Raw genomic sequence first — 26,915 nt, 5'->3', positions numbered from 1 at the left:
TTTATGATGTATTTCAAAAAATTTCACTTTGATCTCAGTATTATGCTTGAAAGGCAATTTTGTGTATCCATTCTCTATTATAGCCTATAAATTTAAACCACATCTTTGAGACGTGTGTCTCTTGTCATTTATAAAGTCTGGTCTCCATTCGTCTCTTTCTATATACGAAGGATGGTAGCTTTTTCACGTCTCCAAGGCTATGCGTTACTCGAAATCAAACATAAAGGCACAGGAAGCCCGAGGGACATTTTGTTCTCTGGAACATTGGGGCAAGTACGACATTACAAAGTTATCAAGGCAAAGTCGTCGTCCCATTTGTTCTAGTTACTCTCGATCCAGTTAAAAGGATTTTTGAAGGAAAGCGAAATGCGGTGATCGGGCTATCTGAACAATCCCAAGTTTTTATAAAAGCAAGTGATTTCACTCTATTTTTGCATCCAAGACAAATTTTCCTGTTATCATCATGCATCAAACACACATTTCATGCACCGTTTTATGCGTCATTCATGCATTTGCCTTGGAGAAGTCTCCAAAAAGCCCTATGGTAGATAATTTCATGACGACTCATTTTTTCTCAAGCAAGCTTGTTTAGCTTTGTTGGTTAAATCGAACCCGATCAAAGATCATGGTCGAAGCCTGTGTCAAGCCAGGTCCGTCACCTTTTAGTTTTCTGTTGGTTAAATTGAACCCGATAGATCGTGGTCGAAGCCTGTGTCAAGCCAGGTCTGTTGCCTTTTAGTTTTTTGTTGGTTAAATTGAACCCGATATATCGTGGTCGAAGCCTGTGTCAAGCCAGGTCCGTCACTTTTTAGTTTTCTGTTGGTTAAATCGAACCCGATAGATCGTGGTCGAAGCCTGTGTCAAGCTAGGTCCGTTGCCTTTTAGTTTTCTGTTGGTTAAATCGAACCCGATATATCCTGGTCGAAGCCTGTTTCAAGCCAGGTCCGTTGCCTTTTAGTTTTCTGTTGGTTAAATCGAACCCGATAGATCGTGGTCGAAGCCTGTGTCAAGCCAGGTTCTTTTTTTTTTTTCCTCTCTTCTTCTTCTTCTTTTTCGCCTTCCCAATACTCAGTCTTTTGCCTTTGTCTACCCTTTTTCTGCAAGAATACACAAAGGGGGCAAGCTGTAGACACCATATTTGGTCCGGCTCGCTTTCGTTTTTTTTTTTTAAATTTATTACTGATTTATTTATTATTATTATTTTTTTTATTTATTTAGTTTAAAATAACATAATTTACTTTATTATAAAATTTAAAGTAAAGTTTTAATTAAATCAAATTAAGTTTTAAAATTAGATTTTATTTCAAAATAATTGGTTTTTTTAAATTGATTTTAAGATTAAAAAAATACAGTTTTTCTCCCCTTTGATTTTTTCCTTCATACGTGTATCCCCTCCCCTTCTTCTCCTCCCTCTTTTTCTCTCTTCTCTTCCCCCTTTTTCTTTTTTATCGTTAGTTTTAGGTGTATTTAAGGAGGGCTGCGGTGGGGAGGAAAGACAGACAGAACCCATACAAAGAAGAATTCACTTCCTTCTTTCTCTCTACCATCACCTTCTCTTCCTCTTCACCCAGGCCGGCAACCCCGACGATACACAGACTACACAAGTCCCCGGTGATCACAAGTTCAGACAACCTGCACCACAGTAGTCTGGCGCAAGTTCAACAACGACGCATGGATCACCGACCACCTGAATCCGACCTCGAGTGCTCCTTCACGGTTTCAGACCCGCGGGCACACCCAAAATTTTCTCACTGCAGTACGTGGTATAGAAAAATGTTGTTTTAGAAATGATTTGATCTTTTTTATATTTGTCTTAAATAAGCTTGTTTTAAATTTGATATATATATATATATATATATATATATATATATATATATATATTTTAAATAAATTTGTCTAAATATGATTTGATAATTTTTAAAATAAGAAATATGATTTGATTATTTTTAAAATAAATTTGTTTTAAATATGATTTGATTATTTAAATTTTAAAAACAAGTAAGAAATATGATTGGATTATTTTTGAAATAAGAAATATGATATGATTATTTTTGAAATAAGAAATATGATTTGATTATTTTTAAAAAAAATTTGTTTTAAATATGATTTGATTATTTAAATTTTAAAAACATGTTTTAAATGTTTTTTTTTGTTTTAAGGAAGTTTGTTAGAGGAATTTCAAATCTAAAATAAAATAAATTTATTTTATTATTATTATTATTATTATTCATTTTAGTATTATTATTATTTTTTTTTTAAACATTTTTTTAAATAAAGATTTGTATGATAAGAATTAATACTAAGTTGTATCATATGGTGTTGGCATAGTGGTAGGTTACTTAGGAGTAATTCACATGTCTTTGGTTTGAGTCTTTGCTTGCTTAAACTAATGTTTTTTATATCATTATTTTACCAAACAACTATTTTAGATAAAATGTTTTTTTAATATAAAAAAAACTTTCGTTTTTATAAGATTTCAAATCTTAAAACATTTATATAAAATATTAAGTGATATCTTAGGATGTTGACACATTGGTAAGAAATTTACATATGGACTTTCACATCACAAGTTCAAGTCTTGATGGCCCCCACACTAAAATTATTATTTTTTATTTATTAATTTTTCTATTCTACTAAATAATTATTTCGAAAATCCCAATGACAGAAATTGGATCTTTCCAATATTCTCGAAGTGATAATTTGTTTTTCTAATGGTCTTTGCGCCACTCATGCTTGTTGGTTCATATTTTATCGTAAAATATGAACCAATAAATTTGGGACATTTAAAATCAAACACAAAAGTATTTTTCTTTTTGGAGCAAAGTATAATAGGATAATTTTTTACAAAATATGGTACCGTTTTCGAACGGGTGTCGTAGGGTGCTAACACCTTCCCTACGCTCAACCGACTCCCGAACCAAAATCTGTTTTTCGTAGACCAAGTTTTTAAAATAGGTGACCAATCACACCTCGTAGATGATTGGTGGCGACTCCAAACCCTAATCTCGAAAGAGACCCTTCAGACGATGATGTCGGCCGCTCCGCGTCGTGATGACGTTGCGACAGAGTACATGAGCGAACACCTTTTTGTACAACAATGGGTTTGTCCAAATCATCACTTGTTGTTTCGTGTACTATCTCAAGGACACTGGGATTTTACTGTAGATTTTGGTATTGCTGAATTTGTGTAGGTTGTATCTCGTTCCCCTCAGGCCGTCTTACTATTCGCGAATAAACTTGCATTCCAGGCTCAGGAATAGATATGAGATTTGGCTCAGACGAGGACACTAGAGGACTTTCAGGAGATGGGTTAGGATTTTCTGGGAAATTGGTTGAAAAGAAGGTCACGAAAGGTAGGAATGCAATCCTAATTATGTGGTTCAAGATCATAATGCTCCCATGAACAACAGAATTGGAAAAGTATGGTTGATTCTCGAATAAGGTGACATCCATGGTATGAAAGAATTTGTGATTTTTAGGATGATAACATTTGTACCCTTTCTTATTTGTTGAGTATCGAATAAAGATACATTTCATGGAACGTGCATCGAGTTTACTACGATGCAAAGGATATATATGAACAAAAGCAGCACATCCAAATAGTTTTAGTGATAGTGGAGACACAAGATGGGATGTAGGATAGAGTGTAAGTAGACTTTGTAAAGGTGTATTGAATTTGAGAATGCAGGAGGGTAGCCTATTTATGAGATAGAGAACAGCTTCACCCCAAAAAGTTTTTTGGAACGTGTGAGATGTGAGCATGAGGGATCGGGCTACATCGAGAAGATGACAATTTTTGCGTTTAACTACACCATTAGGGTGTGTCACACAAGAGCTCTGGTGAACAATACCATGAGATTGAAGGTAGGATCCAATAGTAGAGTTCAGAAAACCACGAGCATTGTTAGTTTTAAGTACTTTGATATCAACTTGAAACTGATTTTGGATCATTGTATAAAAGACTGTGAATAGGTGGCTAGTTCCAAATTTATCTTTCATAAGAAATGTCCAACTCAATTGGGTGTGATCATCAACAAAGAGAACAAACCAACATGCCCATTGATATTTTTTACTCTTGAAGGTCCCCAATGTCTCCATGAATAAGAGATAAAGGTTGGGATGGAGAATAAGTATGAGGTGAAAATTGATCACGTGTGTGTTTGGAGAGTTGACAAATTTCGCATCGAAAAAGCTGACTTTTTTTTTTATTGAGGAATAAAGAAGGGAACAAATGTTCAAGGTATGTAAAGTTGCACCAAGACGATAGTGCAACATCATGACAAGACTACTATCTTTATTTGAATTATTAAAAGACTTAGAAACACAAACGGACTCACGATGAGATGGAACTACAAGTTTACTGCTTCTCTTTGTTGGTAGAGTACGCGTTGCTTCAAGAAGATACAACCCTACATATAATTCAGCAATGCCAATCATCTTCCCCAATCCCAGGTCCTCAAAAATACAAGAATTGGCACAAAATTTAGTTTCACAATTTAAGTTCTTATTCAGCTCACTCACAGACAGTAGGTTATATTTCAATGTTGGCATAAATAAAATTGATTCAAGAGTTTAGGAGCTTGATATTTGAACACTTTCAATTACTTGAGTAGGTGTACTATCGGCAATGTGAACGAAATATTACTTGTATGAAGTTAAAAAGATGAGAACAATGATCTATCATCTGTCATGTGATATGATGTCCAGAGTCCACTATCCAGATGGAAAAATTAGAGTATGAAGAGCCATGGGATTTTGGTTACCTTGTTGAGGCACATTCACAGAACTACTTACTGTCAGTGTACTTGTTTTGTTCAAGAGTTGTTGTAACATGTCCAAAAAAAATTTGGTAAGTGGTTGTTGATTATAACTTTTAGAGACAGCAGCATTGTCCGTAGGTTCTCGATCCGATTTGGCAGTATCTGGCTTCCAATTTTCTGGTTTCCCATGTAATTTCCAACAAGTGTCTTTGATATATCTCAGTTTATGGCAATGGTCACACCATGGTCGCCCTTTACGTTGCCGACTATTACCATATGGTTGAGAATTTCCTCAAGCAGCGAGAGCGATTGGATTATTCTGGTAATTATGTTGGAAATGAGAACAGATCCACTTTGAGGGGGAGAATGTTCAGTGGGTCCCAACATTATTTGTTTTTAACTTTCTTCTGACGAATTGCAGAAAAAACCTCTCGAAGACTAGGAAGAAGCGTAGAACCAAGGATTTAGCCACTAACTTTATTAAGAGATCTATCGAGGCCCATAAGAAATTTGAAAATCCTTTTTGTCAAAATTTGAAAATCCTTTTTGTCTCAACAATTTCTCCGAAAATAGTAGCATCAGCAGAACATTTCCAGTCATGAATGTCAAACAAGTACAACTATTGTCAATGACGAGTTAAAGTGGTATGATAAAGCGTAATAGACGAGTCACCATGTTTGAGATCCTGGAGAGTAGTCTCTATCTGGAAACGTTCAGCAGTGTTGTCCTTATGGGAGAAATCTCAGTGGTTATAGTGTTGATTAATCAACTCATTACTTGGTTGGTTTCGGCCTATCATGTGCGAAATTTTGGATCATCAGCCTTGGGTGAAACTGCTTTTCTTGTGATATGGTCTTCTCGCCCACGACCATATGTAAACATCATCATAGATTGGGACCATTGAAGATAGTTACGGTCTTTGAGTTTGTGACATGTTACATGAGTATGGTTTTTCTCAGTGAAGGGCGAAACATGAATTTATGATTTTGATCTGGACATTGTTTAATAAATAAGAGGAGACAAATAGAACAATTAGGTCACTCTCTGGAAGGAAAAACAAAAGAATGGTAGCGGTGATGGCAACGGTGGCTTCATTTGAGGGCAGCGACGGCTACATCTGAGGGCAGCAGTGGTGGCAGCGGCTTCGTCTGAGGAAGAAAGCTAGTCCAGCTTGACTTGGGCTCCTGCGACGATGGCTAGGGTTCCGATGACAAAGCTAAGGTTTGAGGGGGAAAAAAATCAAAGCTCTGATACCATGAAGCTTTGTATAGGAAAAAGTTTTTTTTTATTCTTTAAGTGGTGAGTAACACCCATATTTATACAAGAGGCTCTAACCATATGAACTAAAATGAAGTAATTTAGTTTACAAAATCTTAGTTAACTTCCTAATTTCAAACTAAATTAGTTGAACTTCGGCTTGATTTTTTACATTGAAGTTTGAAAAATGGTTATAAATAGTCATTGATCTCGCTTTTTGACTAACAAAAATATAACGTGACAATTATTCGTTGATTGAGTTTGCCAAGTTGGTAAATTATATTAATTTTATATTGCTTTTTGCGATTGGATCATGTAAGGTGACCATCTCACTTCCTCTTTCTTTATTCTCTCCATTTTCCTTCCTTCTCCTCCAGCAAATTTTGCATGCGCTGGCACCGACGACGTCTTCCCATCCTCCTTTACCATCATTCGTAATCCCTGGTATCTTCTCTCCCTTCTTCTCCCTTCTCTTTTTCTTTTCTTTCCCCATCTTTCTCTCTTCTTCTTCCGACGAGCTTGCACCATAATTACTTTAATCGAAGCTTGTGGTGGCTTAGGTTTGGAACGTCCCTTCGTTTCATGAAACGAAATCCCCTTTTCTCCTCCTTCATCGACTCTACCACCACGAAATCGTTGTAGCCCATATCTAAAATGAAAACGAAGGAAGCTTCCCACTTTCCAAATCTAAAACTAAGGTGAAACTTTCCCTTTGTTAGATCTCAAACGAAGGAAAGCTTACCTTCCTTTCAAATTTGACGAAGGGAGAACCAAATCTGAAACAAGTGAGCTCCCTTGTTCCAAATTTGGAACGAAGGGCTCCCTTTATACCAGATTGAAAGGAAGGGAGCTTCTCCCATCCAGAACAAGGGAGGATGGGACAGTGTCGCTGACGCCAGCGACTATGGAGTTTGCTGGAGGAAGAAGGAAGAAATGATATAGAAATGTGTGATCACGGAGTGCACGAGGAAAGCCTACAAGGGGAGCAAGCTCAAATGAAGAGTATGTTCAAAGTCAACTCAATCATGAGCCAATCGTTATGCCACAAGGTCCAATCACAAGAGCTAGAGCTAAAAGACTATAACAATAGTTGAATGGCCACTTCCAAGCTAAGGTGTTCACGTTTGGTGAAAAATTGCATTCCTTCAGGCTTTAAAAAAGGCATCTTGTCATCCAAGAAATTTCATGAATCTAAAAATTCAAATTCATCCACATATTTAATGTATTATGTATTTTTCAAATCCATATATTTTCATTAAAAAGGGTTCATGAATGGATTTGAATGGGTGGTGGCTGTATTTGGACTACTTAAGCCAAGTGTTGTGTCTTTTCATTGTGTCTTTTCAATTACTATAAATATGGATGTACATTTGCTTTTCAAACACAACATTTGATGAATGAAAAATTCAGATTGAATTTAGTCTCTCTCAAGCTTTTAAGCTTTCTTTGTATTCTTGTGTTTGATTGCATGTTTTAGAACTTTCAATCTAGTTTGATCAATTAGGTTGTGGAGGGTTCGAAATCTTGAATATAGGAACAAATTCTCCTTTATTCTTGATCATTGTTCATCTTTTTCAAGCACAAATCTGTTTAACTTTCTTGGGGTTGATTCATCATCTTGTTATTGGGGTTGATTCATCATCTTATTATTGAGATTATTTTTATTATTGTTGTGGGGGTTCACCTTGTACAGGAGTTCTTATGCGTAATTGACATAGTTTCTTTATAAGGAAAAGTACAAAGAGGAAGGTGATGACCAACTCACATGTTCCAATCACCAAAAAGGTAATATAAAAGTAATATAATTTGCTAAGTGGGCAAGTCCAAAATCAACAAGTGATTGCCATGTCATATTTATATAGTCAATTAACTATCAAACCGTTCATAGACTATTTAGAACAATTTTTCAAACTTCAAAGATTAAAAGTGTTTATTTTAAAATTTTAGGAACTAAATGGATAAACTCAAACCTCAATAATCAAACAGTTTTTTTTTTACTTCCATTTAAAAACACTTTGATACTAAAATAAAAAAATAAAAAAAATCTCTCCAAACACATTCATTGTCATAACAAAGTTCGAAGTGTCGATGTCGATGGAAATGTCGAGGTCCCGATTTTACAGACATGTCGATGTCGATGGATATTTCTAGAAAAATTACAAAAATAGTGGATATTGATGCAAATTTTTTAAATTAGTAAATAAGACTTTAATTGTAGCTTAATTAACCTATACTAATAACTTTTTAACCATCGTATTTAAATATATAAGTAATATACTTATGGAAATGTCGTCGCAATGAAAATGTCGTCGCGATGAAAATGTTGAAACAAAATCATTTATACATGTATGAAAATTATTTGAATTAGTAAATTAAAGTTTAATGTTACTTTTTATTGATAATTTCTAATCAAATTTTTAAAAAACTAGATTTAGTTTAAAATTTAAATGTTTAATAATAATTAGTTAAATTGATTTTCTTTTATTTTTGTCTGTTTTAGGATTTGGTTCGTTAAATTTAATTTAAAATTTATTTTTTTCTTTTAAATCAATTACTTTTAACATTTTGTTATATTTTTTAGTTAAATTTAATTTATTTTAAATCTATTATCTCTTCCTAGATTTTTTTTAGTTCAATTTAATTTAACGTTTGCTTGTTCGGTTTTTTCTTTTTTGACCCAAAGATAAGAATTTAACTTTTCTAAAATTTAAATGTTTAATTATAATTAGTTAAATTTATTTTCTTTTATTTGTTTGTTTTAAAATTTGGTTAGTTAAATTTAATTTAAAATTTGTTTTTCTTTCCAATCAATTATTTTAAGATTTTGTTAGATTTTTTTTAGTTAATTAAGTTTTTTTATAAATATAATATATTTCTTTAAGATTTTGTTAGATTTTTATAGTTAATTTAAGCGTTTGTTTTTTTTTTCTTTTTTGAAACAAAAGGATAAGAATGTAACTTTAATTTCTTTAAAAGAAAAATACAAAATGCCCAATGTCATATAATGTTTTACTATTATTTTCGACTTTTTTTGTTGCTCTTCCACAAGCTTTGAATTTACAGAAATTTGAAAGGATGTTTTTGAACAGAAATCTTCTTTTTCTTAAGGTTTGGATTCAAAATTTTCGATCTATATTTTTTCTTGAAAAACAAATCTTCCTCTAAGTCTCAACTAACTAGGATCTATATTTTCTCAACCATTTAGGGATTCAATATCAAAAAAAAAAAAAAACATTTGGTCCACATATCAAGTGGACGACATTGGGGAAAAATGACTTTTTCTCCCATATCGATATCGAAACCATCGACACATCCACATGTCGTCGGCGTGTCAAACGAAATTTTGAACCATGGTCGTGACACAGAGCATTTCATGATTTAGAGAGAGAAAATAAAATAGGATAAACAATGAAGTAAAAAGTTTTTAGGTGTTGGGCTCAGGTGGGACCAGTGATTATAAATGCTTTTGGAAGAGGACAAAAGATGGGCATTGCAAAGCCTTGTGATTCTTGCAGTTGCCCCATGTCCTCTCACACCTGTCTTCCAAGTCTATGGCAACACATCAAAATAAAACCTTTTCTTTTTTCCCTCTTCATTTCTACGACTATATTTTCATGAGTAATCTGTGAGGGGGTTTGCACAAAACCAAAAAGTGATGAGGTTGATTATATGAGCTAAAATTCGTGGTTTTTTACATAGTCATTCAGCTGTCAAAAAATCCAACAATCCAACTAACCTAATCGAAATTGTAAGGATTGGGTTGGGTTGAGATTTTTCCAACTCGATCAGGTCTCGAGTTCAATCTTTAAAAATTCAAGTCATCCGACCCGACCCGACCCAAATTTATATATATATATACGCAGGCGAGCGCTTTTTAAATTATAAATATATAATAATATTTTTATCTTCAATTTAGTTTTAATCTCACCCCTTTCGTTTAAGGATTTTTTTATATTATCTTCTTCTATTTTGTATCTCAATCAAAGCCTCTCCTCTTCCCTTCATCATTTCTTCTCTCACTCAAGCTCTTCTCGTCCTTTCACCATTTTCTTCTCTCACTCAAGCTCTCTGTTGTCGTCGTTAGCTCTCCATTGCTAGCTCGTTGAAGCAACTCCTTGTCACTGTCATTACAGAGCTCCCTATCACCGCCGTTAGCAGATCCAGAAGCCTCGTCACGCCACTGTGAAGCTCGTTGCCGGCTCGTTGCATCAAATCCCATGACCCATGACCTCGTCTCCATCTTGAATCAACTCTCTGTCCCCAACCTGTTGTAGCAACTTTAACCCGACAACCCAACCCAAAAATATTGGGTTGAGTTGGTCATCTAATTTAAACTTGACGGTTCCTATATATGGCCAACCCAAAATTTCAGGTTGTTCCCAAAATTTCCCGAACCCGATGCAACCCAACCCACGAACACTCCAAATAGTCATTGACCTATTAAACACGCTTTAACCATACGGAGTAGTAGACCTATTGAGCCTTCATCTGCTTAGTCAATGCTTAGTCTATGTCTGAATTGACTAAGCAAACGAACAATACATTTTGTCAAGGTATGTCTCTATTCTTATGCAGCCAAGTAAAGATACTTCAACCAGGCAAGTACATGCAATCAAGATCTTGCGAATCGATTGTAAAATATTCAAATGGTGGAGATACTAAGGGTGTGTTTGGGAGTGATGGTAGAATGAGTGATTGTGAAAAAAGAGATTTAAGTAATAATTGATTTTCCAAAATCACTATCCAAGTGATGCCTTTAAAAAAACTTTCCTATAATCCTTTTTTCAATTTGCGAAACATGATCAATAGAAATGAAAGCGATTTTGATAATGGCAAAAATCACTCTCAAACATACCCTAAGGTGGTTTGGAAATGGTTGCCATAGGCTTGAGGTTTGAGATTACAAAGCTCGAATTAAGGTCGATTTCTATTATAACAAACAAATGAGGGAAAATTGATTTCGACCTTGAATTTGACACGATGTGTAGATTTTTACTTTATATTTTTTATGTCATTAAATTGCATCTTTTAACTTAGATAAGTATGATAATCTTTACCTTAAACTTGAATGAAGTATTGTAATTTTGCCGGTTGATAGGTTCTTGTTTGAAGAATAGTTACACTACTATTTTCATGTGTGTTCAATGAATTATAAACATACCAACGAAATAAAATTGATAAGATTGAAGGGGAAAAAACCAACATTAAAGTTGATTTTCTTTTTTTCTTTTTTTTTCTTTTGAAACTTTTTAGTTTATTGAGTTATCAATAGTAGATTTTCTACGTGGATCTAACTTGATTTCATGCAAAGCTCTTTTGGTTAAAATTAGCGATTGAGTTAGTAGAAATCAAACAGAAAGTAAAAGTTGGAATACTTGTCTACATCTAGGTCTAATTTGATAAAATTGAAAGTTTAGAGTAAAATTTTACGCACGGGTAAATATTTTTCTTTCTTTTTTTTTTTTTTAATCAAGGTACCATGCCCTAGCTCTCCACAAACCTGGCACTATAATTTGTTGTTTGGTTTATTGTTTGGCTCTGTATTCCAAGGCTTGCCCAAGTCCCCAAGCTTGAAGAATATAAGGTTGAACAAGGTTCTACTAAAATGCACAAAAAATGCTTAAAATTACTCCCAAAATCTTCATGATGTTACATAGAACTGATTTAATAAATTCTAAAATCACTTTAAAATATAGTTGGAAGTAATTAATTAGTGCTTTCTCGTACATAAAAGAAATTATGTTCTAAGTAGAAGTACACTCATTAAATTATCGTGTAGTATACCTTACCCTAAGTCAATAATAAACTACACTAAAAGTAATTAATAATGTTAAATATTAAATACGTTTCTGTTTCTCGTTTCTCATTTTTAAGAAACATCTTCAAAATTTGTTTTGAAGTTTTAGAAACAACAAAATCAAATTTCATTATCATATTTCTAATTTTTTTTTTCTAAAACGCAGATAAAAGCATTTTTTTAGAATTTTTTACTTAATAAATATAAAATAAAAGATTTGAATGTTTAATTTGAAAAAAAATATATATAAAAGTTTTACTTTTTCTTTAATTTAAAATTTTAGATAACAAGAAACAATAAATAAACACTGTAAAAAAGAAACAGTTGCCGAACACAAATATATTTTTCTTAATTGAAAAAGGAGGAAACAATTATAAGGTAAGAGTAGAACAACTTCCATCATCGACATTTTATTTATTTGATTAACTTCAAAGAGTGCTACAGGCCAACATACAGTAAGAAAAACAGAGTGTACAAATATTCATGCTTCATCCTCAAAGCTGAATGGTTATTGAGAAATTCCATGAACATACATACATTGCTTAGATCCATATATCTGATGTGCAATCACCTCCAGGATATCGCATCTCGTGGGCCAACGAAGGCCCCTCGGGCTCGGTTCCAAAGTCCACAAAGAAATTCGGGTTAATAGCGAGCCCACCTTTCTGAGTATCAACATCAATCTGCAGCATATGGGAACCTTTCTCAACCAAATCAGGGTAAAACTGACGATCCCATGCGCTGAAAAGGGAATTGGTCACATAAAGCCGTTTCCCATCCAAACTTAACTGTATCATTTGAGGTCCTCCTCTCAAACGGTGCCCCTGAAAGTCCGAAGAATACTTGAGACATCAACTACTGTTAGAAATGCTAGGGGTGAAGGGACCCGAACCGGACCAAAACGATTGGGTCTTGTGTCCTTGAGAAATCAACTACTGTTAGAAATGTTGTTAAGTTGTAGAATTGGTCCTTTCTTTTGGGTCGTGTCCACAGTTTGAGCTACTTTAGTCCTACGTTTATTGTGTCTTAAAAGACCAACTTTGCTGTTGGAGCTAGCTACTTGTCTAATTGTGATATTCAACAACAAATTTTAAGAACTACCAACAGTTTCATGATATCTTGATACTAGCTGTGGGTATGCACGTTTTCGGAAGTTAAACTTTAAAGTATGTTTTATCAACATACTTCAATGCTCGTTCCCAAATGTGGTTGAGAAATTAGCAGAAGGCAGAACAAATGGTTATCAATATTAATTAGGGAGGAAATGACACTATAGAAGTTTGTACTCAAGACCTCTACTTTGTTACCATGCTAAAGTATCACTTAACCCAATAAATTACGGTAAATTTAATCTTTTACAGAAAATATACGAGTTAAATTTATCTTCTTGCATAGACTCCAACATTAATTTGATTCTTGAAACATACCTGAAAACTACTGCCTCACAGAAGTTTGAACTCAAGATCTTATCGTGTTAAATTATCCTCGGGCACAAAGGCTTAAGTGGATGAGAAATGGTAGATTTTAATCATTTAATTTATTCTCAATGCTAAAGAAGTTATCAAGTCAAAGGATCAAATTACCAGAAACTGTAAAGATCAACTATTTAGTGGTAGAAATGCAAACCTGGATTTCAGGGACATCAAACTGGAATGTTGTACCATCCTCTGCCTCAGCTACTACAGGACTCCCCTTTTGGATCAGTCCACCGACCCACACTTGGCCCACCATCTTAGGACTTTTAGGGTCCTCAATGTTATACTGTCTCACATCTCCATGTAGCCAGTTCACAAAGTACAGAAAGCGATCATCGAGCGAGATCAGAAAGTCAGTAATGAGACCAGGCATTTCCGGAAGTATCCAGTTTTGAACCTTCAATGGTTTCGCTGAAATGGAAACCTGAAGAGGAAAAAACCAAACAACCAGATATTTGAATATGAACTTTTCAAATGAAACATGTGACACAGAAAAACGGAACAAGCACATCGATGGGCACGCAATTTCTTTTATCTGTACCTCGTGACTCCACGAACCATCTTGGTTCTTGTAAAAACGAACCATGTTACTTGTCAATGCACACCCAACAAAACCTGTATCTTTGGAAGGATCATGCAGGAATCTTATCTGACCAATAGTGAACATAGACACAAACAACAGCCATTAGTGACAAATGAGAAAATGTTATAAGCTGTAAGAAAGGAGACTGCATCTGAAAATGTATTACACACTCACTTCCAAGGGTATAAGACCAGTGTCGCCAAGATCCAACATTTGTTTCAGTTCACCATCAGGCCAGCTATACACATGAAGATGCTTACCGTAAAGACCATCAGCAACATGTTGAAGGTTGAAACCTTTTGTGAAAGCAGAAGGGGCACCCCATGATGTGCTTATCATTGTCTTGTGCCGGGGCTGATACCAAAAGTCATATCCAAACAGGGGACTATGCCCTGGTTTTTCCCACCTAGTTTATAATTGGTTAAGAAAAAATGGTTTGACAATGCTCTGGGAAAATTGAACCAAAATGCAATGACAGAGTTCATTTACTTTTAAGCTGCTTCATTGCCAAAAAAATTGAAATCAATAGCTCTATGGCGCGGATCCATTATGATATATGTTGCAAGAAATCTTTAAATTGAACAATATTATGTCCAACAGTCTCCAAGCTTTAAAAGTTATCTAAAAAGTTCCTGAATTTTTAATTTTTTGTAAGAAATATCTCATAAATCAAAGATTGATTTGGCACAAAATCAAAAGTTTCAAGACTTGTTAGACACTTTTTGAAATTAAGAGACCTATTAGACACATGGAAAGTTTATGGACTTATTAAACACTTTTTTTAACTTAAAAAATCTATAGGACGAAACTCTAAAATCTCAAGAACCAAACTTATGACTTAATCTAGGTATCAATATCTTCACTTTCTATTCATTTTATTGTTTAGATCGGAAACTTAAATTTAAAACTTGAATTAGCAAAATATCAAGTACCTTCCTTTAACTTTGAATTCTGAATCAAGAAGAAGGAACCCATTTCCTGCTGCATTTCCATCTTTATCTCCCAAACATGACACCATTATATCACCAGAGGCGAGGCAGTGGGATGTGTGTGGGAAAGCTAATCCAGTCTTCTGTATGATGTCTTCAGGTTCAACAACCTTGTGCAGAGATGGAGCAGTGGGATTCATTTTCGTGTCGATCACATATATGCGACCCGAGCTGAATGTGAAAAGAATCAAACATAAATTTACTAGAACAATTGATGATAATATTTGAAATCATGAACTGCCCAGTTATGGAACATCGCCCAAGGGCTTGCTTGGTAATTATAGTCATAATTTTCCATTCAGAAACTAAATCATCTAGATAAACTCAAGTACATTTAGACAGTCGTTGGAGAGTAGAATCAGATTCTTCACTTCCTCGTTTCTCTCTGCTTTACTGCTAACTTAACTTATATTCCAACCCAAAATCACTCTTGAACTCAGATTTTTAATATGAAAAATAGGATGAGTTTTCAGGCACTCTTGCTAAAATGGCGTTTAGAATCTACTTGCTCACTAAAACCAATTCACAATCTGTATGATTTTAGGAATCAAAATAGGATTAGTTTTCATTAATGTATTTCCATTAGATTAAAAATAAGATAGGGTTAGAAATCACATTTGGTCCCCATAATTTTATTGAACCTAAATTTAGTAGGTAACAATTTTGTCCCCATCATGAAAAAATCCATTAAAATGAAGTATCCATCTTCAGTAATAAATTTAGTCTTCGTAGTCTAAAAACAGGACAACTTATGCGTATGAAGCTCCACAAATTTTAAACTAAAGTTTGACAAAGTCCTTAACCAATATTAAATTTGTTACATGTCAGGGACTAAATTTTTATTTCACTAAATCATTCCTTCAACAAAAATTGACCAGATGTATATTTTAACCCAAAAACTAGTCTGGAAATGGGAAGAAAATGTGTTCAGAGGACGAAAATAAAACTTGAATATCTTACACGAGCGCCGGAAGGATCAAAAAACGGCGATCTGCAGAAGGATCTCCATGGCAAGAGCTGCACGCATTCCACCCAGAATGGTGCAGTTCATCCCCAATATACGGTACGGGCAATCGATGGATAACTTTGGAATAATTAGGAGAGTTAGGATCAACATCCACAGTAGCCAGATAATCCGGCTTGTTTCTCCCAGTCCCTGTTTACAAACCACCACCAATTAAGAACAATAACCCAATCTTCTAATTCCACCATCAAACCAACAAAAAATCCAGACTGAAACGCAAATTCAACTCTCTCTGAAACGATTTCTTAGCCACAAAAACAAGAATCAAGTGGATTAAGCCTCAAAATCGACGCAAAACACTCCGGGATTTTCATCAAACAGCTTACGGATACGGACAACGAAACTAACGGAGAAGAAGATGATGAGGGCAGGCGATGGCGTTACCGGAGTAGACGGCGGTGACGTATATCAGAGACTCTCTGGGGCCGGACATGGCGTGGAGAGGAGAAGAGTAGCCTGGTCCATGGCGGCAGCAAGCGTGGGCATTCCCGTTTGTCGCTTCATCGGCCATGGCTCCGTGGATTGAAGAATCGCTGTCCACTGAGAAATCGAAGCAAGAAAATAAGAATTATGAGTTCACGAGATGCAGAGGAAGATTATAAATAGGCAGCTGTTGCTTTACAATTTTGGCCATCTCGTTGGAAAACAAACAAGAGTGTTCTTCAGAGTTTCAGACGTTCGTGATTATTATTTTTCTTTATTTATTATTTCTAGTGTACGATGCCAAATCAATAACTATCATCACATAGAATCATATATTTATTTATTCCTTAAAATATTATTTATTTTGATCCATGTATGGTGTAGTTTAAAAGTATTCATTTTGGTTTCTATAATTTTAATTTTGATTTATTTTCATGCCTGTATTTAAAAATATTCATTTTGATCCATCTATTTTTAAAAAATATCATTTTGATCTTTCTTTTCTGAATTTCAATACAAATTTACACATGATATAAAGTCTTTAGTACAAAACTAGTATTTTAATCTTTAGTTACATCCATAAGGTATTAAATTTTGGTAGACATGTTGATATTTCTATCAATCCATCTGTTCGACGTTCGACGTCAACATGAGGAGTGAATCGACATTTCCATAGTAAAATATAAATAAAATACACTAGCATAAACATTATATTAATATTAATTATTTTTAATTTACTAAGAAACAGTTAAATGCTTCATTTAAGTAATTTTTACAAAATTTTTATTATAACCTTTCCAAAAAAATTCATCAAAAAAAAAAACCTCCACATACATTTAAAACTTTGTTATATCATAACTTTGAGTTGGTAATCTCAATTTGAGCACAACTTAAAATACTTTAACACCATTTAAAAGTATATGGTTTTGTTCCCCCACCCTACAATTGTTTAATTAAAAATTATATATTAAAAAAATATATATCTTAACTACCGAGCAGCTACACTTATATTTATTAAACACACTATATTTTTATTATAATTTAGAGAAATATTGCATATTAACCTCTTGGGAACGTTGCTATCACGTCCGTGAATTTTTAATTTGGTGAATCCACCTGGTAAATTTACAAAAGTTGATATATATATATATATATATATATATATATATCTGTGTGTGTGTGTTTTGTACATGTATTTCGATGGTTAAGGCTTTTTCATTCTATTTAAGAGGTTAAGAGGTTAAGAGATCATACGATTAAAATATTCCATCTATGTGGGATTCTAAAATAATAATAATATTTTATTATTATAATATAATTATCTATTATTCCCAAAATTATACTTACATTTATAAATTAATAATTCGGAACTAACCAAAAAACACATTTGGTTGAAATCAGACGCGATTTTGATTTTAACAAATAAAAACTGCAACATTAAAAAAATAAGTTTCAACATAAATATATTTTGAAAATAGGTTCTAAAAATAATAATATAAAAAAAAAAGGTCCCAATACAAAGTTTATGGGTAAAAATGGGTTTCCCTTTATTTATGTTGAGTTTTTTTAGTTATATTTTTATAAACATCCTATATCATTTTTATATTATATAACAGCACCGTCATAAACTTAACTTAACTCAATAATAATAGATCAAGAGATCTTAAGCGGCATGAATTTTTTTAAAAGGAAGAAGATATTTTATTTTATTCTTTCATTTAAACACCAAAATTTCTTTAAAATATCAAATAATTAACATAAAAATGTCAAACAAAAATATCCAATAATTTCTCACACATACTAAGATTGTGATCTTTTTCCTTGCAAAAAAAATTGTGATATTTTTTATTCTAACATATATGATGTATCTTTTAACGATTCCAAACTCAAATTTGGATAATTAAGTCATCAAGATTAGAAACTTCTTTAAAAGTCCAAAGTTTGACTCCCTATCAAACAAAAAAATAAACAATTAAATTCTTTCTTAGAATATAAACTTTTCAGTTAACTAAACATACAACTTCTCCAATAAGTTTGTAAATTTTTTTTTTTGTCTAAATACTATTTTGGTCGGTTTTGGTTCATTTTAGGCCATCTACTTTTAAAATATAAATTTTGATCTCTATACTTTCTATACTTTTAGAACATCTATTTTAATACCCGCACTTTTGAAGAGGACCATTTTAATCCTTCTGTGTAAAATTTTAACACAAATATTTTATAATCAATAGAAATTTTTTAATACAAATTTATTACTAGGTTTCATTAATTTAGCGATGAAGTTTCCTACCAAAATTTAATAGAGATAAATGAGATAAAATTGAAATGAAAGAGCTAAAATGATCCCTTTTAAAAATTATAAGAAAAAAGACAAACATTTCGGAATTTCATTGATTAAAATGAACTAAAATGGAAAGTATAGAAACTAAAATAAATATTTCAAAAATACATAAAAACTCAAATGGACAGTGACCAAGGTTTTAAATGTCAATATTGATGGAAGTATCAGAGTTATAATTTTATGAATATGTTTCGATAAAATGTCGATGTCGACAGATATTTCTAAAAAGGTCATAAAAATAAATTTTGAACTCAGAACCTCCTGATTAGAGGTTGATGTCAATTAGCGCTGAGCTATGCTCGTTTGGGCACATTTCATCATTTCTAAATAAATTAAAAAATAATTAATATTAATATTATGTGTATATTAATGAGATTTTGTTGATATTTTTTATATTTTACCGATTTCTTTTTGTAATATTATAAAAATGTAGATTTACACTTCACGTCGATGTCAAATTTATGAATACAATATCGACACATATACAAGAACAATGACCAATTATTATTTAAACTTAATATTTTTCAATACATGACAATCATTCGAAACGTTTGTAACTCTTTTTCCTATCAATTTTCTATAATGAGTAAAAAATTTATGACAACATTAATTAGGCATTTAATATCATTCCAAAAAAATGTTAATTAAATAGATATATTACGTAACGCACGTCAGCAATTGAAGCATGTCCAGAGGGGATGTATCTGTAATTTCAACTCTCACTTTTGATTTTTCTCAATACAATACCTTATCCCATGTTTGGACTCTTTCACACGTGTCACCTTATCCTTAAATTAAATTCTCATGTGAAACTACAAATAATTTTTGGCCCTATAAATGATGTCAGGTTTATTAAGTGGAGCTATAAGATAATTAAATAAAAACTTTTACTCATTATTTTTCAGACAACTCATTACTTTTTTTAGTTTTTTTTTTTAATTTCTATATTTTAGTTATCGAATATTTATTGGTGCTGACTTTATCTTTCATTAGATAAATATAATTGTCAACTAGTTCAACAAATAAAGTTACTTATGTCCGATCATAAGGTCGTGAGTTCAATTTTCTACTTTTTATAACGACGGTTCAGTTTTTTTTTTTCTTTTGTTTTTTTGTTTAGGACAAAAGAAATAAAAGAACTAAAGAAGGTCGTGATTGGCTAGACAAGTCAGCCAACTAGGGATACAACTATCCCAGAATACATTTTCCCTTTTCTCACGGGATCTTTTCGCAACTGTGTGAGCACAGAAATTGACCCTTCTATCCACTTTTGCAATAGAGATAATCTCACATAGAGTTTTCAGATTTTTTATTTCTTGCACAATCCACCAGATTTCTGTTAAGTCTTCATCCTCATCAAACAAAAGCTTAGCAAGCTCCTCTGAGTCGGTTTCCACTCGAATTGGAAGAGACGGCACACGCGACAGCAGATAACGAAGACCTTCCAACACTGCTTATGCCTCCAATCTCTTCACACCATGGCACGACTCCACCATTGTTGCCTGCAGAAACGACTTTGCCCTCTCAATTTCTCAGCACCCATCTCAATCCTGGCTAGATGGTTCAGTTGATTGGCTAGATGGTTCAGTAAATTTATATTTATTGTTTCTTGTTTTTCATTTTCTATTTTTTAATAAAGGAAAAGAACTGTATTCCATAATTACTTTTTGTTTATTATCTTTTAAGAAAATAAACCAAAATATGTTTTGTGACAATTTTTTACTTTTCGTTTTCTAAAATTTTTATTTTTTACGTGAAATTTATTTTTTAAAATTGACTATTCATAATTTTTATGCCATGTTTATTATGTATTTTATAAATCAAGAATGATAAAATAATATTTTTATTTATGTTTTAGAAAAAAATTGAAATACCAACCATAAACAAGAAACTTAATTGTGTTGTTTCTAAAATTTCTACAAAAAATATAAACCATTATGAAACGCTAATTTTAGAAAACTGAATAGTTACTTTAACTTTAGAAAATTATATACACACCATTGACTTATCCTAGGAAGGATTCATTTTAATTATTAATTAATTTTTTCGAGTACTCTATTTAATATAATTTATTAATCTTTTCATAATAATTAATGAATCGGAAGCCACTATGTTGTATTAATTAAACATTACGAGGATCCCACAGCTGTCTGATTTGATATTCAGGTTGATTTTTTTTTTGGTTAATTAATGATTCTAGAATGTTTTAGGAATTTTTTAGAACTAATTATTTAATTATTCCCATTTTAATAAAGATTATTGACTAGTTTGTATTAAACAAATTAAAACTTATGACACCATTTAGTCAATTGGATGAAGTCAAATTTTTTTTTTTTTTCCTTTTAAAGTAGTATAATAATAAAGGTAAAGAATCAAACTTTAGAGATTGATGGAGTAATGTATATCCAAAATATTTTTCTTCGAGAGAATATCTGAAAAACTCATTATTGATTTTGATACACATCCACATGACTCATTATGGAGATATCTTTTTTTATTGTTTAAATTAAAAATAAGATTAACCATTTCTATCTTATTTTTATGGTTAGATTCATATGTACCTACGACTTAGTTATGTCGGTAGAATCATCGAGCGCTGAGCAAAGGTAGATTCAGTTAAGATCGTTGAAGGAGCTCTAGCCCCTAAAATTATAAGATATTTTTTTTAGTACAGCATGTGGGGTTGGAGAATCGAACTCACAATCTCGTATATTATATTAAGCAATAATTTATTAATTATACCATTAGTTGCAATGGCCTGTTAGTATTTTTTTCTTTTAATATTTATAATTTTAATAAAAAATTCATTTTTATATTATTTCTTTATTATATCTATTTTTTTAATAAAAAAAGCTATTCTTTTATTCTGTATTTATATTTTTAGAATTTTTTTATTTTTATATTATCTAAAAAAGTTGTTTTTATTTTAAAAATATATATAAATTTTTTTCTTCATTTATAGTTAATAATATAGATTTTTGTAGGTTGCGAATTTTTATTGAAATCTTCCTTTAAATAATTAAAATTTATCTATATAATATCTAGAAATAATTATATTATAATTTTTAAAATTTCTTATTTATATTTATTTATTTTTTATATTGAAAATGAATTAAAATATTTTTTATTTTAAATAAATTATATTTAAAATTAATTACATAAAAAAATCATAATTTTCATAAAAGAAAAAAAAACATCATTTCAAGTTTCATTCCTTTTGTATATTTAAATAAAAAAATTCAGTCATTCGACAAACAAATATCAAATTATAAACTAATATTAATATTTATCAATAATATTAATACATATCAATGCATTCAAAATTGTCCTGATACATATTTAAACCCCTAGACGTCAAGTTCTAGATCCGCTACTGGTATTGGACAAAGAAGTGGTGAGTCTTGGAAAAGATGGTAGTCATGGTACGATCCATAGTTGAGTTATATCAGACAAGCGGTGTGCTCTGAGAAAGAGGAGTTAGCTTGGATAAGAGTTGGACGGATGAATGTCTACTTGAGGGGAGACTCGATGGTACTTTGTTTAAGATAATGAGAGGGTTGTAAACGGATGAACGACTATTTGAGCAAGATATAAGTAGTACTTTTTTGTTTGAGGCGACGATTTTTGAAAATGCGACCAACATCCTACATTGGCTAAGTAAGAGGATTATCGTGAGTATATAAGAATGAGACAATGTCTTCATTGGTATGAGTTCTTTTGGATGAAACCAAAAGTAAAGTCGTGATGATTATACCTAAAGCGGATAATATTGAGGTAATAAATACATTAGGAACATTTTACAATTTAAAATAATGCTACAAAAAATTAGATAAATAAGAGAAAAGAGGCAGTTGGTCATAAACACCATGGATGATTTGCAAGAAGTTGGGGAGATCAATTATGTTAAGAGATTTAAATGATTAAATTTCTCAAATTATTTGGACACTTTTCTGCGTTTTTTTTTAACGATTTTTTATATCAATTTACACAATTAACCATATTTCATTTCTTATTTTTTAATATATATAAGCTATAAATGGTAGCACACATGCTAAACCAAGCATAACTCAGGCACCTATTATGAGAATGATTGATTTAGGTCCCACAATAATTTAGTTTTCAAACAATTTTAAATCCAGAAATCTAAGACGGTAAAATTTGTAAATATTGGACCATTTGTGAAAATAAGTTTGCAAAATAGCGGATAAAGACATTAATTATCTCTAAAGTATATTTAATTGGTCACCAAACATTTAATTTTGTTTCTAATAAGTCCCTAAAGGTTAAAAGTGTAAGTTTTTGAAATTTCAATTTTGTAACTAATAAGTCGGACCTTGAACTTAATCCTTAAAATTTTCATTTTTACGACATATTAGATTTTTTTTTTTTAATTTTTAAAGTTCATAGATCTATGGACAAAAAATTAAAAAGTTAGGATCTTATTCTAACACAATATTCAATTTTGTGTCTAAATACTCTTAAATGTTAAAATTTTTATAAATAGGTTAAGAACTTATTAGACAAAAGAATTCGACACTTATTTGACATTTTAAGAAACTATCATATACTTTAAAAGTTTAGAGATATATTAAACCCTTCAAATTATAACAAATACACTTATAATATAACGTTAAAATAATAAATACTGTAGATGACGTAGCCCTATCAGTTGAATTATAGTAAAGGTTGGATAGAGGAGAGGAAAAGAAACAAAAGGAGACTTTCATTATACAACTATTTAATATATAGCATGTTATTTTAATCAAATTCTACAACTATTTTATCTTAAATTAAAATACTGTAATATAAAATGTAGTGTATTTTATATCATATGTGAATTATATCATTTTTGTAAAATTTTATACTTAAAAATGTATATATTTTTTTATATTAACATTACATTACTATGGTAAAAAACGATGAAAACATAGATTATGAATAATTTACAACTACGTTTTTTATTAGTTTGAAATTTTTAAGAAAAGATATATTTTTGGCCTCCAACGTTTGAAGTTGGTGTCTATTTAGTCAATGAGATTTTAATAGTAACACTTTTAGTCACTAAAGTTTAAAAAAATTTCTTAAATGATTCATGAACTCATTTTACCATAGTCGACTAACGGTAAGATGACATACATACTAAATTGCTGACTGTACCTTGGTTTAGCGAAATTATATTAAATTAATTCATGTTACTGTTGTCGAAGACAGAGGAGCCTCGTTCAAGATCTCGATGAGGAACTTTCCTCGTCGAAATCTAAAACCAAACGACGAACACTCCACTCCGTTCCAAATTTGGATCGGCGACGACGCAACGACGCGATGGCTGGAGCAAGCAGCTGAAAAGAAGAGGATCGAAGTCGTTCAATTTCAGGACTGCCACTGTGGAGTGATCTTATATCCAAAAGATTTTTCTCCACGACAATTTCTGGAAAACCCATTATTGATTGATTCTCCAATCCACATGGCTCATTATGGACATATCTTATTTTATTGTTTAGAAAATAAGATTAATCATTCATAAATCATAACTTTGTATATTTGAATTATTTATATACCTCTCAACTTTGTAGGTTAATTAATAAAACCGAAACCTAATAATTGTATCAATTAAAGCGTTACAAAATTGAATCAATTATAATTCCTAACTATGAATTAAAATTCTAATCTTGCTTAAGTTACATCGTTGTAAGTTTATATACCCCGAGACCATATACTAGCACTAAGACATATTAAGAAAAGAAACGAGGCTGCTAGCCATAAATAAAATGATGAATGTAGCAAGTTTGAAGTTCAATTACGCTTAGAGATTCCATTACTCTTCTCTAATTCTACTATTGCTGATAGACGAATTTTCACTGCCACGATGAATTTGTTCTTGCCAACATAATTTTGTCCGACTCCATCGTAGAGCCACCACAAAAGTTACACTCGACATGACTTTTCATTATATACGATTTGATTCACATTATTTTGGAACTGTTTTAAGTTTTCTTCCAACAATTTTATTTAACCATATTTTTTCCTTCTATTTTGATACTAAATATAAAATAGCAGGCCTTCAAATGTGAGTTGTGAACCTTCAATTTTAACTATCTTCAATTTAACTATTTTATGTTTTATGTTTTAAAAAATAAGATTAAGCTACAAATTTAGGTCTTAATGTTTTAGAGTTGCATCTAATAGATTCCTAAACTTTAAAAAACGTCTAATAGGCAACGTTCAATTTTATACCCCGAAGCCTCTAAGCTTTTAAATTGTTTAATAAGCACCTTGAAATTTCAAATTTATATCTCACAAATCCCAATTTTAAAATTGTCTAAATTTTCAATTATGTGTCTAACAAGTCTCAACGATGTTTATCAAAGGAGATGAAATGACCATAACGCCCTTAATTATAAGACATGACCGCTGGAAAAAACCTCGACTGGGATCATATTAATTCTCGATCGGGAATCATTTAATTCACAACAACCATTGTACCACTGCTACATCCAATACTGATCTTAGAGATAGTCAATTTTGCCCTTAATTTTGCTACTTTCGATTTCTCCTTAAGATTGGACTACACTTGAAAAGTAATTTTGCTGTTTTGTTTGCTTTGATTTTGAAAGAGGTTGTCATTTTTAAATTTAGTTTCGTATTTTGGCATGATTCTGTGAAGGCTGACTATGAACCTCCGGCGGGAATTATGGTTTCCCGGTCAAGTTTCATAAGAAACGATGAACCTCGAGTAGGGTTTCATAGCTTTTGCTAAAGTCAACGGTTAGTGATAGAAAAAGTTGACGCAACCTCGAGGTTTCTAAGCCTCCGTCATTTTTCTCGAATTCGACCTCGGACGAGGTTAAGCCCGAGGTATTTGAAAGCGGCTCAATCTCAAGCGACGTTTGGGAGAAATTTAAAACCTTGCTCGATGTTTCTAAGCTTCTGGAAAAGTCCTCGGTCCCAACCTCGGGCGAGACCGCGACCGAGAAATTTTCCAGAGGCATAGAAACATTGAGCACAATTACCTCGGGCTCAACCTCACCCGAGGTCGAACCTGAGAAAAATGGCAGATGCTTACCAAACCTCGAGTGACGTTTCAAATCTCTTCAACCTCGCTCGAGGTCCATCCCACTTCGCCCGAAATACTTATTCGTTTTCAATTTCCCACACCACCTTAAACATTTCAAATCAAATTCCTACGGCCACATACCTCAATTCCAACATAAACGAAAAATCGAAAAAAAAGGGACAAAACAAACAAAAACACCGGAAAACGAAATCAACGTAAAAAAATCTAAATCGATGCAATATTATACATGTATTCGTTTATCTAAACATCGGAAAACTGAATCAACGCAAATAAACAACCATTCAACTCCTCAACACATAAAATCGAAGACAATCGCCAACAAAAACGAAAATGAAGAAGAAATTCAAAGGGACTACGAAGAAAAACCAAGAAGACAAATTGAGGCTGAAAACGGCGAGGAAGGATCAAAGTGACCAATTTATACTTTCAAAATATCTGTATTGATCTTTGTACTTTTACAAAGTGATCAATTTATAGTTCGTTCTACAAAATTTTTTAACATAAATTTTTATACAAAATAGAAACCTTTAATGCAAACTTATAGCTAGTGAGTGAAATGTCGTACTAAAATTATGATTGAAAGAAATGATATAAAAATGAAAATGAAAGGATCAAAGTGGTCACATTTTAAATATATAGAGACAAAGATAGATATTTTAAAAGTACGGAGACAAATGAAAAAAATTGAAAATACAGAAACCAAAATGATCGTTTTAAAATTATATAAACCACAGTAGTATTTAAAACAAAAATTTTAATATATAAAAGCACCTCTAATGGTCTTTAATGGGTCCAAAAAATGGATCCTCCATGGATAAACCATAGCTTTCGAGATCCGGTTTCATTGGCATATTAGAGGAAGAAGATAAAGTCATTTTGCTGACTTTTGGGTGTTGGAATTCTTACCAATCTCTTTCTAAAGAGGCAAGTACAATACAATGGAAGTAAATTTATACGATGACTAAAACTAAAAAGTTAAGGAAAAAAAACAAAACAAAACAAAACTCGAACCTACCGAGTTCAACTAATTGAACTATACTAAAGTCGATAACTTCATTATCACTATAAAACATTGTTTGAAGTAGAAGAGTCGGATAGAGAAAGAGAGGACGAGAAACGAAAGAAGATTTTCATTCCATCTCTTTAACATACATAGCATATTATTTTCAACTTATTTTTCAAATTTTCCGT

At 31.9% G+C, this 26,915-nt stretch overlaps 1 protein-coding gene across 1 annotated transcript; it reads right to left on the bottom strand.

Moving 5' to 3' along the window:
- Window positions 1–12,193: 12,193 nt before the first annotated feature.
- LOC111016187 (selenium-binding protein 1) lies at window positions 12,194–16,559 on the bottom strand. Its single transcript, XM_022291483.2, has 7 exons — window positions 16,270–16,559; window positions 15,822–16,017; window positions 14,805–15,032; window positions 14,047–14,278; window positions 13,831–13,938; window positions 13,441–13,713; window positions 12,194–12,638 (listed from the first exon to the last, which is right to left on the bottom strand). The coding sequence occupies exons 1-7, from the start codon at window positions 16,394–16,396 to the stop codon at window positions 12,357–12,359; spliced, it is 1,446 nt and encodes a 481-aa protein (XP_022147175.1). The 5' UTR covers window positions 16,397–16,559; the 3' UTR covers window positions 12,194–12,356.
- Between the last annotated feature and the right edge of the window lie 10,356 nt (window positions 16,560–26,915).

This window comes from Momordica charantia (assembly GCF_013281855.1).
Source record: "Momordica charantia cultivar OHB3-1 chromosome 7 unlocalized genomic scaffold, Mcharantia_2.0 BLBB01000007.1, whole genome shotgun sequence".
In the NCBI taxonomy this organism is placed as follows: domain Eukaryota; kingdom Viridiplantae; phylum Streptophyta; class Magnoliopsida; order Cucurbitales; family Cucurbitaceae; genus Momordica; species Momordica charantia.
This window is presented reverse-complemented; position numbering and strand designations above follow the sequence as displayed.